This window comes from Quercus robur, chromosome 1, assembly GCF_932294415.1.
Source record: "Quercus robur chromosome 1, dhQueRobu3.1, whole genome shotgun sequence".
NCBI lineage: Eukaryota > Viridiplantae > Streptophyta > Magnoliopsida > Fagales > Fagaceae > Quercus > Quercus robur.
Window position 1 is genome coordinate 36,765,888 of NC_065534.1, and position 13,152 is coordinate 36,779,039.

General features: G+C 35.2%; 1 protein-coding gene across 2 annotated transcripts; it reads left to right on the forward strand.

Annotated features, from left to right (window-relative positions):
- The first annotated feature begins 262 nt into the window (after positions 1 to 262).
- On the forward strand, positions 263 to 9,819 carry LOC126688562 (anthranilate synthase alpha subunit 2, chloroplastic-like). 2 transcript variants are annotated; one of them, XR_007644305.1, is made up of 12 exons: positions 263 to 536; positions 1,006 to 1,190; positions 1,295 to 1,484; positions 1,957 to 2,108; positions 2,708 to 2,823; positions 2,925 to 3,171; positions 3,261 to 3,317; positions 3,517 to 3,669; positions 4,715 to 4,795; positions 5,643 to 5,729; positions 8,756 to 9,294; positions 9,609 to 9,819. XR_007644305.1 is itself a non-coding variant. In XM_050383302.1 (11 exons), the coding sequence occupies exons 1-11, from the start codon at positions 371 to 373 to the stop codon at positions 9,077 to 9,079; spliced, it is 1,758 nt and encodes a 585-aa protein (XP_050239259.1). In that variant the 5' UTR covers positions 263 to 370; the 3' UTR covers positions 9,080 to 9,819. The 2 variants fall into 2 exon arrangements, 1 of the variants encoding a protein (XP_050239259.1); XM_050383302.1 differs by having other exon boundaries at positions 8,756 to 9,819.
- Positions 9,820 to 13,152: the final 3,333 nt, after the last annotated feature.

Sequence of the window (13,152 nt, forward strand, 5' to 3'; positions counted from 1 at the left end):
GGTGCAGTTGAAAAAATGATTTTGGTAATAAAAAAGTGGAAAACGTTGTTGGTATATTAAAAGCAATTTTTTAAGAGTAAAACATGGAAAGTGGAATTCAAATGGACTACTAATTAACGTAAGAGAGAATTGTGGAGGCAGGAAAAAAAATTTAAATTTAGCTAAAATTTAGGAAATTTTAAATTAGTAAGTTTACATATTTAACCATATTATTTAAAATTTATAAATTCGTAAATTTGAGGGTACTTTGTATCAAAATTGAGAGTGGAATCAGGCTATAGGTTTTTTGTTTTTTTTTTTCCTGAAGCCGTCGTATAGGTTACATAGCCGGGTCGTGTGCCATTCCAAATCCCAGCAATTCTCTCTAACCATGAAATCCCTAGCCGTGACTCCCCTCCAGCTTCCGTCAACTCTAAGATTAACCCCGCCATTCTCCGTCAACTTTAACCGGAGAACCTCAAGCTCCGTCACAATATTGGGCTCGAACTCGCGTTCCTTCACACTCAAATGCTCGGCCCAGAGGTCTCCTTCATTAGGTAACTATTTCTCATTGTCTTCTCCAAATGCTGATACTTTGAGTCATTGAAGTCAATTTTATGTTCATTTTCTAAGGTTCTGTTTGGTTGCTTAGAAAAAAACAAACAAACAAACAATAACCATGAACAGAATCAAATTTGAAATCACATTTGGACTATTTTCCTCTGTATGCTTGCCGAGAAAATTGTGAAGGAAAATAAACGCATTTAAGTCAATGCATTACATTTTACAAAACGGCAGTTTCAGTTATTTTGTTGTACTTTTGTTTTCTTAATTGTTACCAAATGGAGAATCTGATAGATTGGGACCCAAGTAAAGAAAAGCACTCAATTTTACCAAGCCCAAAACGATGCTTTACTCAGATGAGGCTGATTTTGTTCTCTCCATTTTTCATAAAGCTGAAAAAATGTGAATTATGAGATATTTTGTTTTGTGAGAGTATTTATTGTTATGATACAATTGATGCAGTCGAAAATTCGGAAGGGTTTTTTGAAGCTTCGAAGAAGGGGAATTTAATTCCTCTATACCGATGCATATTATCCGATCACCTAACTCCGGTGCTTGCATACCGTTGTTTGGTAAAGGAAGATGATAGGGAAGCACCAAGCTTTCTGTTTGAGTCGGTTGAGCCTGGTGTGATGGGTTCTAATATCGTAAGAGCTTTAGTTCTTGTCTTCCTATTATTATTTTTAGATTTGTTGTTATGTGCACTCATGAGATGTGAGTCATTTATATTTCAGTTGGGTAAATTATGTAGGGGCGGTATAGCATGGTTGGAGCTCAGCCGGCAATAGAAATTGTGGCAAAAGAGAATATGGTTACAATTATGAACCATGATGAAGGGAAAAGGGTAGAGGAGATTGTGGATGATCCAATGGTGGTTCCTCAAAGAATCATGGAGGGATGGAGACCCCAACTTATTGACGAGCTCCCAGAAGCATTTTGTGGTAAGAGAAGGGGATGGTAACTTACTTTGCTATATTTGCAGGATTTCTCTAACCCCATGGTTTGAGTGAGATAGGTGCTCTGTCTCTTGTGGTAGGAAGGTTATTATTGTCATAAAGGGAAAAAGATAGTCCACTTATAACAAAATTGCATAAACTAGTCCCCCAAGCCCAAGAGAGAGAGCTCTTAGTTAAATTCATGACTCTCAAATTTTTGTACACATGGTCTAGTCCCCCAAGCCCAAGAGAGAGAGCTCTTAGTTGAACTCATGACTCTCAAATTTTTGTACACATGGTTGTATTTGTAGTGTTGCCTGTCAGGAAAATTGTTAGATTTGTTTAGTTTTGTAGATTCCTGCAAAGATTCATTATGTATACAATTATTTTCCTCATATTTGCATGATACAGTTGTAAAAAAAGAAGTTTTATAATGAAATTTCCAATCTTTACTTTGTATTACTCTCTTGTTGAACAGGTGGATGGGTTGGTTATTTCTCATATGATACGATGCGCTATGCGGAGAGGAAAAAGCTGCCATTCTCTAGTGCCCCACCTGATGACAGGAACCTTCCTGATCTCCATCTTGGTCTCTATGATGATGTTATTGTGTTTGATCATGTGGCGAAGGTAGTTTTACTTTGACCTATGAGATAAACAAGTAATTTATGGATTTAAGCAACATTTATACTAAATTTCACAATGGCTGATGTGGTTTTAGCTCTTTAGCTGTAGCAAATTCAAATAAGCAAGGGGACTCAATTTTAGTCAAATAAGCAAAAGGGACAACTCCATGCTCTTGTTAAGTTTCAATTTTTTAAACACAAGCTGCAATATATAAGCTTTTATGTCCTGTAATTTGAAGGCTCCTATATATGGTCTTGTTTCTAGACTACTTTTCTCTTTTCTTTTCCATTCCAACTATTTGCTATTAAAGTTCAGCACCAAGCAATATGTATATATTCAAGCTCAAATGGCACCTCCAACCCTAGCAAGAGCTAGCTGGTGGATTCAAGATTCACTGGGGTGTGTGCATAATTATATATCATGAGAAATATAGGACAATTTTTTACTTTAAATTTTTATTGCCATAGTGGGATGCTTTTTTATGTGAATAACTGTGTGTGTCTGTGTTTGTATGTGAATGTAATTTTTTGGTGAGTGTATATATGCGTGTGTGGGTATCTATAATTTTTATTTTTTATAAATTGGTAATTTTCTGACATCAGAAAGCATATGTGATTCACTGGGTACGACTAGATCGATATTCTTCTGCTGAGGAGGCCTTCAATGATGGAATACAGAAATTGGAAACTTTGGTATCTAGAGTACATGATATAGTCCCGTGAGTAATCAATTTTTTGTTTATATTTCCATTTGACTTTTTATTTTGTTATTTCTTTTAAGTACAATTTAAAAACATATAATTTGATTTATCATTTTCAGCCCGAGGCTTCCTGCAGGATCAATCAAGTTACACACTCATCTCTTTGGTCCTGAATTGAAAATGTCAAGCATGACAAGCAAGGAATACAAAGAGGCAGTTTTGCAGGCTAAAGAACATATTCTGGCTGGTGATATTTTCCAGATTGTATTGAGTCAACGTTTTGAACGAAGAACATTTGCTGACCCATTTGAAGTCTATAGAGCTCTAAGGATTGTTAATCCTAGTCCATACATGACTTACTTACAGGTATGCCTGCGTTCTCCTATCACTGTTCATTTGGAAAGTTTAGTTGATGTTGAAAACCTGGCCTTTTCATTTATATGTCTCATGATCAGGCTAGGGGGTGTATTATTGTTGCTTCAAGCCCAGAAATTCTTACCCGTGTGAAGAAGGTAACTATTACTGTAATTAAAGGAATTGTTGCATGGGTTGCTTCATTTACTTCTTATTCTGGTCTTACTAGCATACATATTATACTATTATTTTATTGGAATTTCATTTCTCAACCTAGTGTATTTTATACATATATGTTGATGTATCATAATTATTGGCTTTAATAACCTGAATGTGTATTCTTATTTTTGTTGTCAGAGAAAGATCACTAATCGACCCCTTGCTGGTACTGCCAGAAGAGGGAAAACACCCAAAGAAGATTTAATGCTGGAAAAAGAGCTTTTAAATGATGAAAAGCAACGTGCAGAGCACATTATGCTAGTTGACTTGGGGAGGAATGATGTTGGAAAGGTTTGTACTTATTTCTCTGCAGGCTGCGAAACTCCAAGTACAAAGAGAAACTTGATATGGTTCACTTATATCAAGTTTCTCTTTGTCCTTTTATTCTCAGGTCAATGGTTTAACATGGTGATTGTATATGAACCTATAATGTGGGTGTGCCTCAAGATAGATCTCTGAATTTGCAGTATTTTCTATTCTTTGGTAATTTGACATTCATCATATACCCTTCTGGGATGAATAAATAAAATCATTCATATTGGCTAATTCATTTGTTTCTTGCTGCATAGCTTTCATTAAGCTTGCTTCCTCATTTTATTTGTCATAGTTTAGGTTGCTTATCATATATTGTTATTATAACATATTTATTTATTTTCATTATAAAATTCACTTTCTTTGTATTTGTCAGAAGTGGTCAAATAGCAATCTTGTTAAGCATTTTCATGTACAGCTTTATCTTGGTGGTAACAGTCACGTGTTCAACATTATTACATTTCCCTAATACCTTGAACAATTGAGTTCAATTTTAAGAGATTAATGTGGTTACCCTACTGTCAGTTCTGCTCCTATACTGTAAATCTTTATCTTCTGTGGATTTGGTTGTGCCTTATTGACTTGCAGAAAATTGTTTGGTCATTTCCTCAAGCCAAAGTGAAGCTGGTACATAAGTTTTCAACTTTCCATAAGAGTCTACCATAGAATTTCTTGCTGAATACCTGAGTGGGAATTTGATACTTTGTCATGAGATTTGGTGGATCTGTATGTCTCAGAACTCAAAAAAGGGTTACAAAGTATCAAATGCCTTTGATGTATGTGGAAAGCAATTCCAGTCTTGTATATGTTCTCTGATTCCATTATGGGAGACAGCAATTTATCATGCGTTTGCTAGATTACACGGTTGAACACATGACTCTCTGGTAGCTTTTTTTGTTAGTTTCTGTGTGGTAACAGTTAATACTATGTATCATCGTCTATGTATTTTTCAGAAACTGCATAAGTTTTCCATAAACCTTCACTTTATGGTCACAATCTGTATTAATACAGGCTGCTAATGCAGGTCTCTAAACCTGGTTCTGTTAAGGTTGAAAAGCTCATGAACGTTGAGCGGTATTCCCATGTTATGCACATCAGCTCCACTGTAAGTTTTTTTTTTCTTGGTCAGTTCATAAATGCAGTTTATGACAAAGAAGGTTTACATAATCTGTTATTTTTTATTCGTGTTATGATAATATCTTAACCAATGATCCCCTGTGCAGGTGCAAAAGTAAACTTTAAATGTTGGTCATGAAAATGATACCTAAAATTGTAGATGTCTTGTTTCTTCCCCCTGTTTTTTTTTCCTTTAATTTTCTTTCCGGTTGAATTCTTATAGTAGGCTTTGTGGTGCAGTTTTCATGGTTTGCAAAAGGAATATGTGTAGAAACTAGGGATATAGGAAGAAGAATATAACAAACCCTTTGCTCTCCACCTAGAATGGTCTGAACACCAGGCTTCACTCTAGAGTTTTCCTGGAATCACCACCAAGTTATGGAAAAATTTTCAATTAATTTTATTCTTCAATTTCAAAGGTACTTAACAATGTATTCTGGAGCCTTGAAGTAGAGCATCCTTCAAGCGTTACATCACATAAAGAAAGCAAATAATCCATAATCAATTATTGGAAATAAATTGCATCAAATATTAAAAACTTAAAGGTCTGATAAATTAATCTGGCTTGGGCTCAATGGGTAGTGGCCTATATTAGTAAACCATGTGACTTTCTGGTATCTGCACCACTTTGAGAACTGAATCTTCAAAATATTTATTGCATTCTTATTGACTTTTTTTTGAGAGATAATTGCAACATGCTGCTAATCCCGCAACTCAAATCCTTCTTCTCCCCTCCCCCCCTAGATCTCCAAGCACTTGGTGCATTCTTATTGACTAAATGCATTTAGTAAAAATTTCTCGTTTATCTCATTTGATGACAAGATTTGTCTTTTTAGGTCACTGGAGAGTTACTTGACCATTTAACCAGTTGGGATGTTCTGCGTGCTGCATTACCTGTTGGGACTGTCAGCGGAGCACCAAAGGTTTTATTTCATTTTTTTAAATCACCATCTATCTTCCACATAAACCAATGCTTTTACACAAATTTGTCTTTGCTAGGTGTTTCTCTGTGCGTGTGTGTAATAACGGTTCTAAAGATTTTTTTGGATATCCAAATCTTTAAAATCCAGAACTATTTAAATAAATTCAAGTTGTCCTATTTCACCAGGATAAATCAAATCGGTAGGAGGTGGGCTCATCACACTCTTTTATGGTACATGTGGTTAGAATATACATAGATTATCATTCCATTATTTCTTGATTTATCTTCAATTGACCTCTTGTGGATAATCCTTCACCTTCAGTTTAGTATTGTCTTGTATGTTAAGAAACAGTATTTGGATGTATAAAATATGAAGAGAATACGATTCAGAATTATCTTCAGCCAATTTAGATAAGCATTTTCTAGGGATTTTTCCTTTCTAGGAGCCTAAAAGTTTGGTTTTTTTTTTTTTTTTTGTCATTTCTCAATTTTTTCTTCATTTCCTATATAAAAAATAATAGGGTTTTTTTTAAAGTTTCCACTTGCTTTACTCATGCAAACTTTAGTTTGAAAAAAGCTTGAATGCAACTTTCATTGCTCTCATTCCTAAAAAAGTTGCAACAGTGGAAGTAAAGGACTTTCGGCCTATCAGCCTTGTTTGGGGGGGGGGGGGGGGTGGGGGTGTTTATAAAATACTTGCTAAAGTTTTGGCTATTCAACTTCGCATGGTTTTAGGAGATATCATTTCAGCACCTCAGAATGCCTTTGGCAGATTCTTGATTCCGTTCTTATTGCTAATGAATGTCTTGATAATAGATTGAAGTCTGGTCAACCAGGGTTGTTATGTAAATTGGACATAGACAAAGCCTGTGATCATGTAAATTGGGGACTTCTTACACACTTGCTTGAGCGTTGTGGCTTTTTAGATAAGTGGAGGCGATGGATTTCATTTTTTTTATCAATGGTTCGTTTATCTATCCTTATTAATGGTTCTCCCCATGTGTTTTTTGGGAGTTCAAGGGGGTTGCGGCAAGGTGATCCTTTGTCTCCTTTGTTATTTGTGTTGGTTATGGAAGCCGTTGGTAGAATGTTGGATAAGGTTGTCCATGAAGGTCGTCTATCAGGTTTTCGTGTCGGTGATTCTGCAGGAACTAGGAAGATCTTTGGTGGTTTTCCATCTCCTTTTCGCTTATGATACTCTAATTTTTTGTGATGTTAATATTGATCAAATGCTGATTCTCTGTATGATGCTCATTTGATTTGAGGCTGTGTTAGGTCTAAAGGTAAATTTGGGTAAGTCTGAACTGGGTATCTTCCAATGAAATATTTGGGTCTTCCTTTGGGGGGCAAAATTCAAGGACAAGACAATTTGGAATCTAATTCTAGAGAAGATGGAAAGAAAATTAGTAGGTTGGAAAAAATTATATTTATCCAAGGGTGGTAGAGTCACATTAATTAAAAGCACTCTCTCAAATGTTCCTACTTATTTTCTTTCTTTATTTCCTATTCCTGCTTCGGTGGCCAACTGAATTGAAAGACTTCAGCGGGACTTTCTATGGGGTGGCCTAGGGGATGAGCCCAAATTTCATCTTGTTAATTGGTCTACGGTTTGTACTCCACTTTCTTCAGGTGGTTTGGGGATTAAGAACTTGAGAACCTTTAATTTAGCTTTATTAGGGAAGTGGTTATGGAGATTTGGGCAAGAAAGGGATGCTCTATGGTGACAAGTGATAGAGGTGAAGTATGGTTGTGATTGGGGTGGTTGGTGTTCTAGCTCATTCTCTGGTCCATATGGAGTTAGTTTGTGGAAAAATATTAGAAGGGGGTGGCCTTCTTTATCTCAGTTTATTTTGTATGAAATTGGAGATGGATCAAAAGTGCAGTTTTGGCTAGATTGATGGTGTGGAATATCTTCTCTTGCAGATTGCTACCCTGAAATATATAGGATTTGTCGAAACAAAGAGGTGAGTGTGGTTGATCTAATGAGGTACACCAATGGAGTCCTTCATTGGGAGATACATTTTTGTAGGAATGTACATAATCGGGAATTGGAAGCTTTCTGGAGCTTCATAAATACCATTTATAGCACTCTTGTAAGGGGGATTGGGGAGGATAAGAGATGTTAGCTACCTTGTAAGAGTAAGGGGTTTATGGTTAGTGCGTACTACCATCTTCTGGTTGGCCATAGTGAGTAGTTTTCCCTTGGGAAGGCATTTGGAAGCAGAAGATTCCTTCTAGAGTGGATTTCTTTGTATGGATTGCTGCCTTGGGGAAATGTTTGACAATTGACAATTTAAGGAAAAGAAAGGTATGCATTTTGGATTGGTGTTATATGTGGAAGTGTAATAGTGAAACTGTTGACCATCTATTCCTTCATTGTCTGGTTGCTCTGGAGTTGTGGGATATGGTTTTTGGTTTATTTGGAGTTTGTTGGGTTATGCTAATGTTTGTTGTTGAGCTTCTTGCTTGCTGGCAAGGTAGGAAAGAAATAGTCGGTGTTTTGAAGACAATGAGCGTTCTATGCTTGATCTCAAGTTTCTATTTTTCAGAACCTTATTGGACTGGTTTTGAGTGTGGAGAAACCAACATTTTTCTTCAATTTTGGATTTACTTGATTTATGTAATTTTTGTATTTGATATGTACACCCCTTTATATTACTTGTGTACTTGGGTGTCTCTTTTTTTGATATCAATAAATCTTTATTACTTATCAAAAAAAGAAAAAAAGAAAAAAGTTTCATGTGAATTGTGCATATAACTTGTACTTGGATGCAAACCTGAGGAGGTACGGATCCTTTTTGCATTTCTTCTTGTTCTTGCATTTCCAAGAACTATTTGCCATTGCAATCCATTTCAAATAAACTATCTAGAAGAGTTCCAGCCAGAGGAAAGAACCACATCCCTTAATGCAGAGTTCTGACCAAGTTAACGTGTTTTCTTGACAATATGAATGAGATTAATCGAATTATTTCTTACCTCTTGTAAGGTTCATTCTTAGTTTTGTCAATTTGCTCTGTTGCAATGCAGGTGAAAGCAATGGAGTTAATAGATCAGCTGGAAGTCACAAGGCGTGGGCCGTACAGTGGTGGATTTGGAGGCATTTCATTTTCTGGTGATATGGACATTGCCCTTGGTCTGAGAACCTTTGTGTTCCCAACTAACACACGTTTCGACACAATGTACTCATACAAAGATGTGAACAAGCGCCGAGAATGGGTTGCTCATCTCCAGGCAGGGGCTGGAATTGTGGCTGACAGTGATCCTGCTGATGAGCAAAGAGAGTGTGAGAATAAAGCTGCTGCTCTTGCCCGTGCCATTGATCTTGCAGAGTCTTCATTTGTAGAGAAATGATTTAGATTTTATCCACCAGTAGAATCTTTTATATATTATTATTATTATTTTTCCTTGATAGCCCAATTTTAAGTACAAGGGTTGAGTGGATGATTCCAGTTTTTGTGAAGGGGAAAGGAAATACTAGTATTTGTTAGATGATGAGGTTTAATTGCGAGGACGTGGATAAGAGCTAAAACTCACACCTTCAAGATATTCCTTCCAAGTTCTAAGAGGTACGTGAAATGCTGGCCTTGGAAGTATGCAAAATACCTTCTGCTTTGGAATTTTGTCAATATTGAATGTGAAATCTAGGAAGGCATAATAATGCCAATGCTGTTGGATAACAATGAGTGTAAGGATGCAAAATTTCACAATTGTTGATATGGTATGTTGTAATTGGTATTAAAAAGTAACAAAAGCAGTGTCAATGATATGATCATGTGAAAGTGCTATACTAATTACAACTTTCCACGTCAATAGTTGTGAAAAAAATTGTGAATTTTTTTTGTATTAAAATGAGATGGAGTACCATATCATTGTAATCCAGGAGTATGTAATACAAGAAGAAGAAGAAGGAAGAAGAAGATTGAATCGCAAAGTTTTGGGGTTGACTATGGATCCTCAACAAATAAATTAGGGTTGGTCACATGTATTTATTTTTTTCATTTTGTTATATTTGAAGTTATATTCTTTGTTATTTCTTAATTTATAAGACCATTTATATTACTCCTACTAATGTAATTTTGGGTTTTCTTCTACCTTTTTAATTCCCCCAACTTGGATCATTTCACTCTTCTTAGTGGGCTATTCGAGAGTAACTAATAATTTTTCAAAGAGAAAACAGATGTAGGTTTTGTTCATTATGAAGATATTATTGTGTAATCACGTGTACATGCATAGGTACAATTAAAAACAATCAAAATTACATGGTTCAAATCATACGTTTATTTGAGAAGAGGTTTAAATTATATATGATATTAATTTGCACATTTTTTAAACCATACATTTCTAAAATATGTAATGGTTTCTCATATTATATATACTAGCATATCTTCTGTACTTGTTATCTCTGTTGCTGTTTTAGGTTCTCACTATTGTTTTTGGATGGTTCTAAGTTAGTACTTGCTATATTGCTCTAGGGGAAAAAAAATGCTTTAGGAAATGCAGAAGAAAATACAATAAATCAAATGTCACAATTTTTCATAATAACTGAGGTGAAAATTGTAATTGGTGAACAATAAAAATGATGTTTGTGGTCCTAGTGAAAGTAACGTGATATTGCATTAATCACAATCAGCCACCTCAATGAGATGGCATTAATCACAATCAGCCACCTCAATGAGATGTGAAATTTGTTGACTCTAGCATTATCGAATGAATAAATATGTATTTGAATGTAAAATTGAGGGAAAAATGCTTAGAGACCCCATGAACTTTGAAGTGCACTTCTAAACATTTGTTTTAGCCAATTTATTCCTTAAAGTTTGTATATGTGGCAAATAGAACCATCTGTTAGCCTAACCATTAAGTGACTAACAGCTTATCAAAAAAAAAAAAAAAAAGTGACTAACAGAATTGTCACGCAAGTGCACCTCATTTTTAAAAGACACAAAATACAGACATCCAGATTCCAGACCAATGGGGAGGGGGTGAGAAAAAAAAAAAACTTAAAAGAAAAAAAAAACAAAAGATACTAGCAGCAAAGCTGTGGACAGAATCAAGACAGCCTCGTCTTTATCCCCTACTGCAGATAAAGCTTAAGCACAAGAACATACTAGATTAGATCAAACTCTATTAGAAGAAAATGCAGATCAGATCAAACTCTATTAGAAAAAATTGCAAGTTAAGCTAAATGATTATTTGCTATCTCAAATTTAAATCAATTGTTATCTGTATATTCAAAGAAATTGTAATCTGTACAAAAATTAAAAAAACATGTACAAGCTCCCAAAATACATTTACAGGAAGCCACACTTATTTTCAGTCTCTACATCTCATCTCAGTTATTCAGACAACGATATGAGGGTGGTTTCCAAAACCCAACTTCTGTCTCATCTCACCTCATCTCAGTTTTACAACTTCTCTCTCTAAACCCACACATCAACCACCATGGTTGACTTAAGACCTCCACTGCCACTATAGGTCTCTTCTCTAACTTGTCTCTAGCCGTTTTCTCTCTTCGAAATAACCATAGTCTCCATATCCAAAACTCACAAGCTTTTGCTTTTTAGATTTAAACCCAAATCTAATCTCCACATCTCAAATCTAGGTTTTCCTCTCACAAAACTAAACGGTGAGATTGTTGTTGGTAGGACCATGAACATCTCTCTCTCCTAAGATTCAAAAAATCTGTGGCTTCCAGTTGATACTTAGATGTGTTCTCTCTCAAAATTGTTTTTTCTCTCATCTCTCCATGGGTCTCAGGCCAGGCGATTGAATCTCACGTGCATGTCACATGAGTATTCTGTTAGTTTATTAATAGCAAACTAACTGAAGTACTAATTTGGCACACGTGTGAAGTTCATGGAGTAAATTGGCTAAAATAAAAGTTTAGGAGATGTAATGGCCACTACGTTAAAATTTAGTGGGTATCAGGGCATTTTTCCCTAAAATTAAATGTAAAATTCACAGTGTTGTGATGATGATATATATATTTTATGAATCAGAATTTTGTTAACAAACTGAAAAGTTTACAAACGCACAGCAGTCCAACACTACTAACCACATAGAAAATCAAACTAAACAACAACAAAAAAAGCACCCAAGCAAACTACACATAGGCTTACATTAACACTATTTAAGCCTATCAAGAGGAAACAAATCAATTATTATCATTAGCCAGACCACATATATAAAAATCATTTTACTTAAGCTTTAACAGTTGATAGAGGAATACTCATCTGCAAGATCAAACTGTTCTTAATTATATTCGTTAAGTTCCCTTTTGCTGTTACACTAGACCTTATGATGCAGCACAAGTAGGAAATAGGAGATAAAAGAGAAATAAAAGTAACAATAGAACAAATTTTAAGCTTCACCACCTAGAACTGCTTGCAAACCCTAGGCATCACCACCTAAGGGCATTTAGCATCACCACCAAATAGAGTAAACAAAGAGGAAACATTTGTCAACTCATAAGAATTAATCTTATTCAAATTTATCTGTCTTCACCATTACAGGAGTGCTAGTTAAATAGTTTTAAGGGTTATACTAATATGGATATGATGCAAGGAACCAAGATTTTATGTTTTTATTTGTAATTAATTTTGTTTTTGAATTTGAATTTTTTTTTTTCTGAGAAAGAAAAAGATATTTATTAAGACTAAGAAAGGCCAGATAAATCAGCCTGATAAACAGAAGCAACTTGTGGAGGAACAAACTCCATTCACACAATAAAATTAGAAATAGTAATAGCATACCTAGATAAACTATGAGCGACCTTATTACTTTCTCTCTTAGCATGTGAGTAACGTAATTGAAAAAAATTATAGGACAAAGATTTTGCATTGGCAATTAAAAGACCATATGAAGATAGAGAAACACCCTCCTCAGCAAGAGCATCCGTAACTATTTTAGAATCACTCTCTAGAACCACCTGTGCAATACCCAGCTCCAAAGCAAAATCCAAAGCTCTTATCACAACTGAGGCCTCTATATCTATAGCTTGAAATTCCTGAGGGAGCAGTTGAGAGAGAGAGGCAATAACCATACCTTGAGAGTCTCGAATTTGAATTTTGAATTTGGTTATTAATATAGAAAATTTTTAGGGATTTGATTAGATGCTTTCCATATTAGTATAATCCCTAAAACTATTTAACTAGCGTTCTTGTAAGGGTGAAAGACAGATGAGTTTGAATAAATACTAATTGTTATGAGTTGCGAATGTCTCCTCACTTGTTTTCCTTGTTTGGTGGTGATGCTAAATGCCCTTAGGTGGTGATGTGGGTTTGCAGGCAAGTTCTAGGTGGTGAAGCCTAGGGTTTGTTTAGTTGTTCCTTTTTGATGGTTGGCTGAATTAAGTTCAATTCGTCCATGAGCAAACTGCGTCCAGACCAATTCACAAGAAAGGGAGTTGAATAAAAAGTACCTTG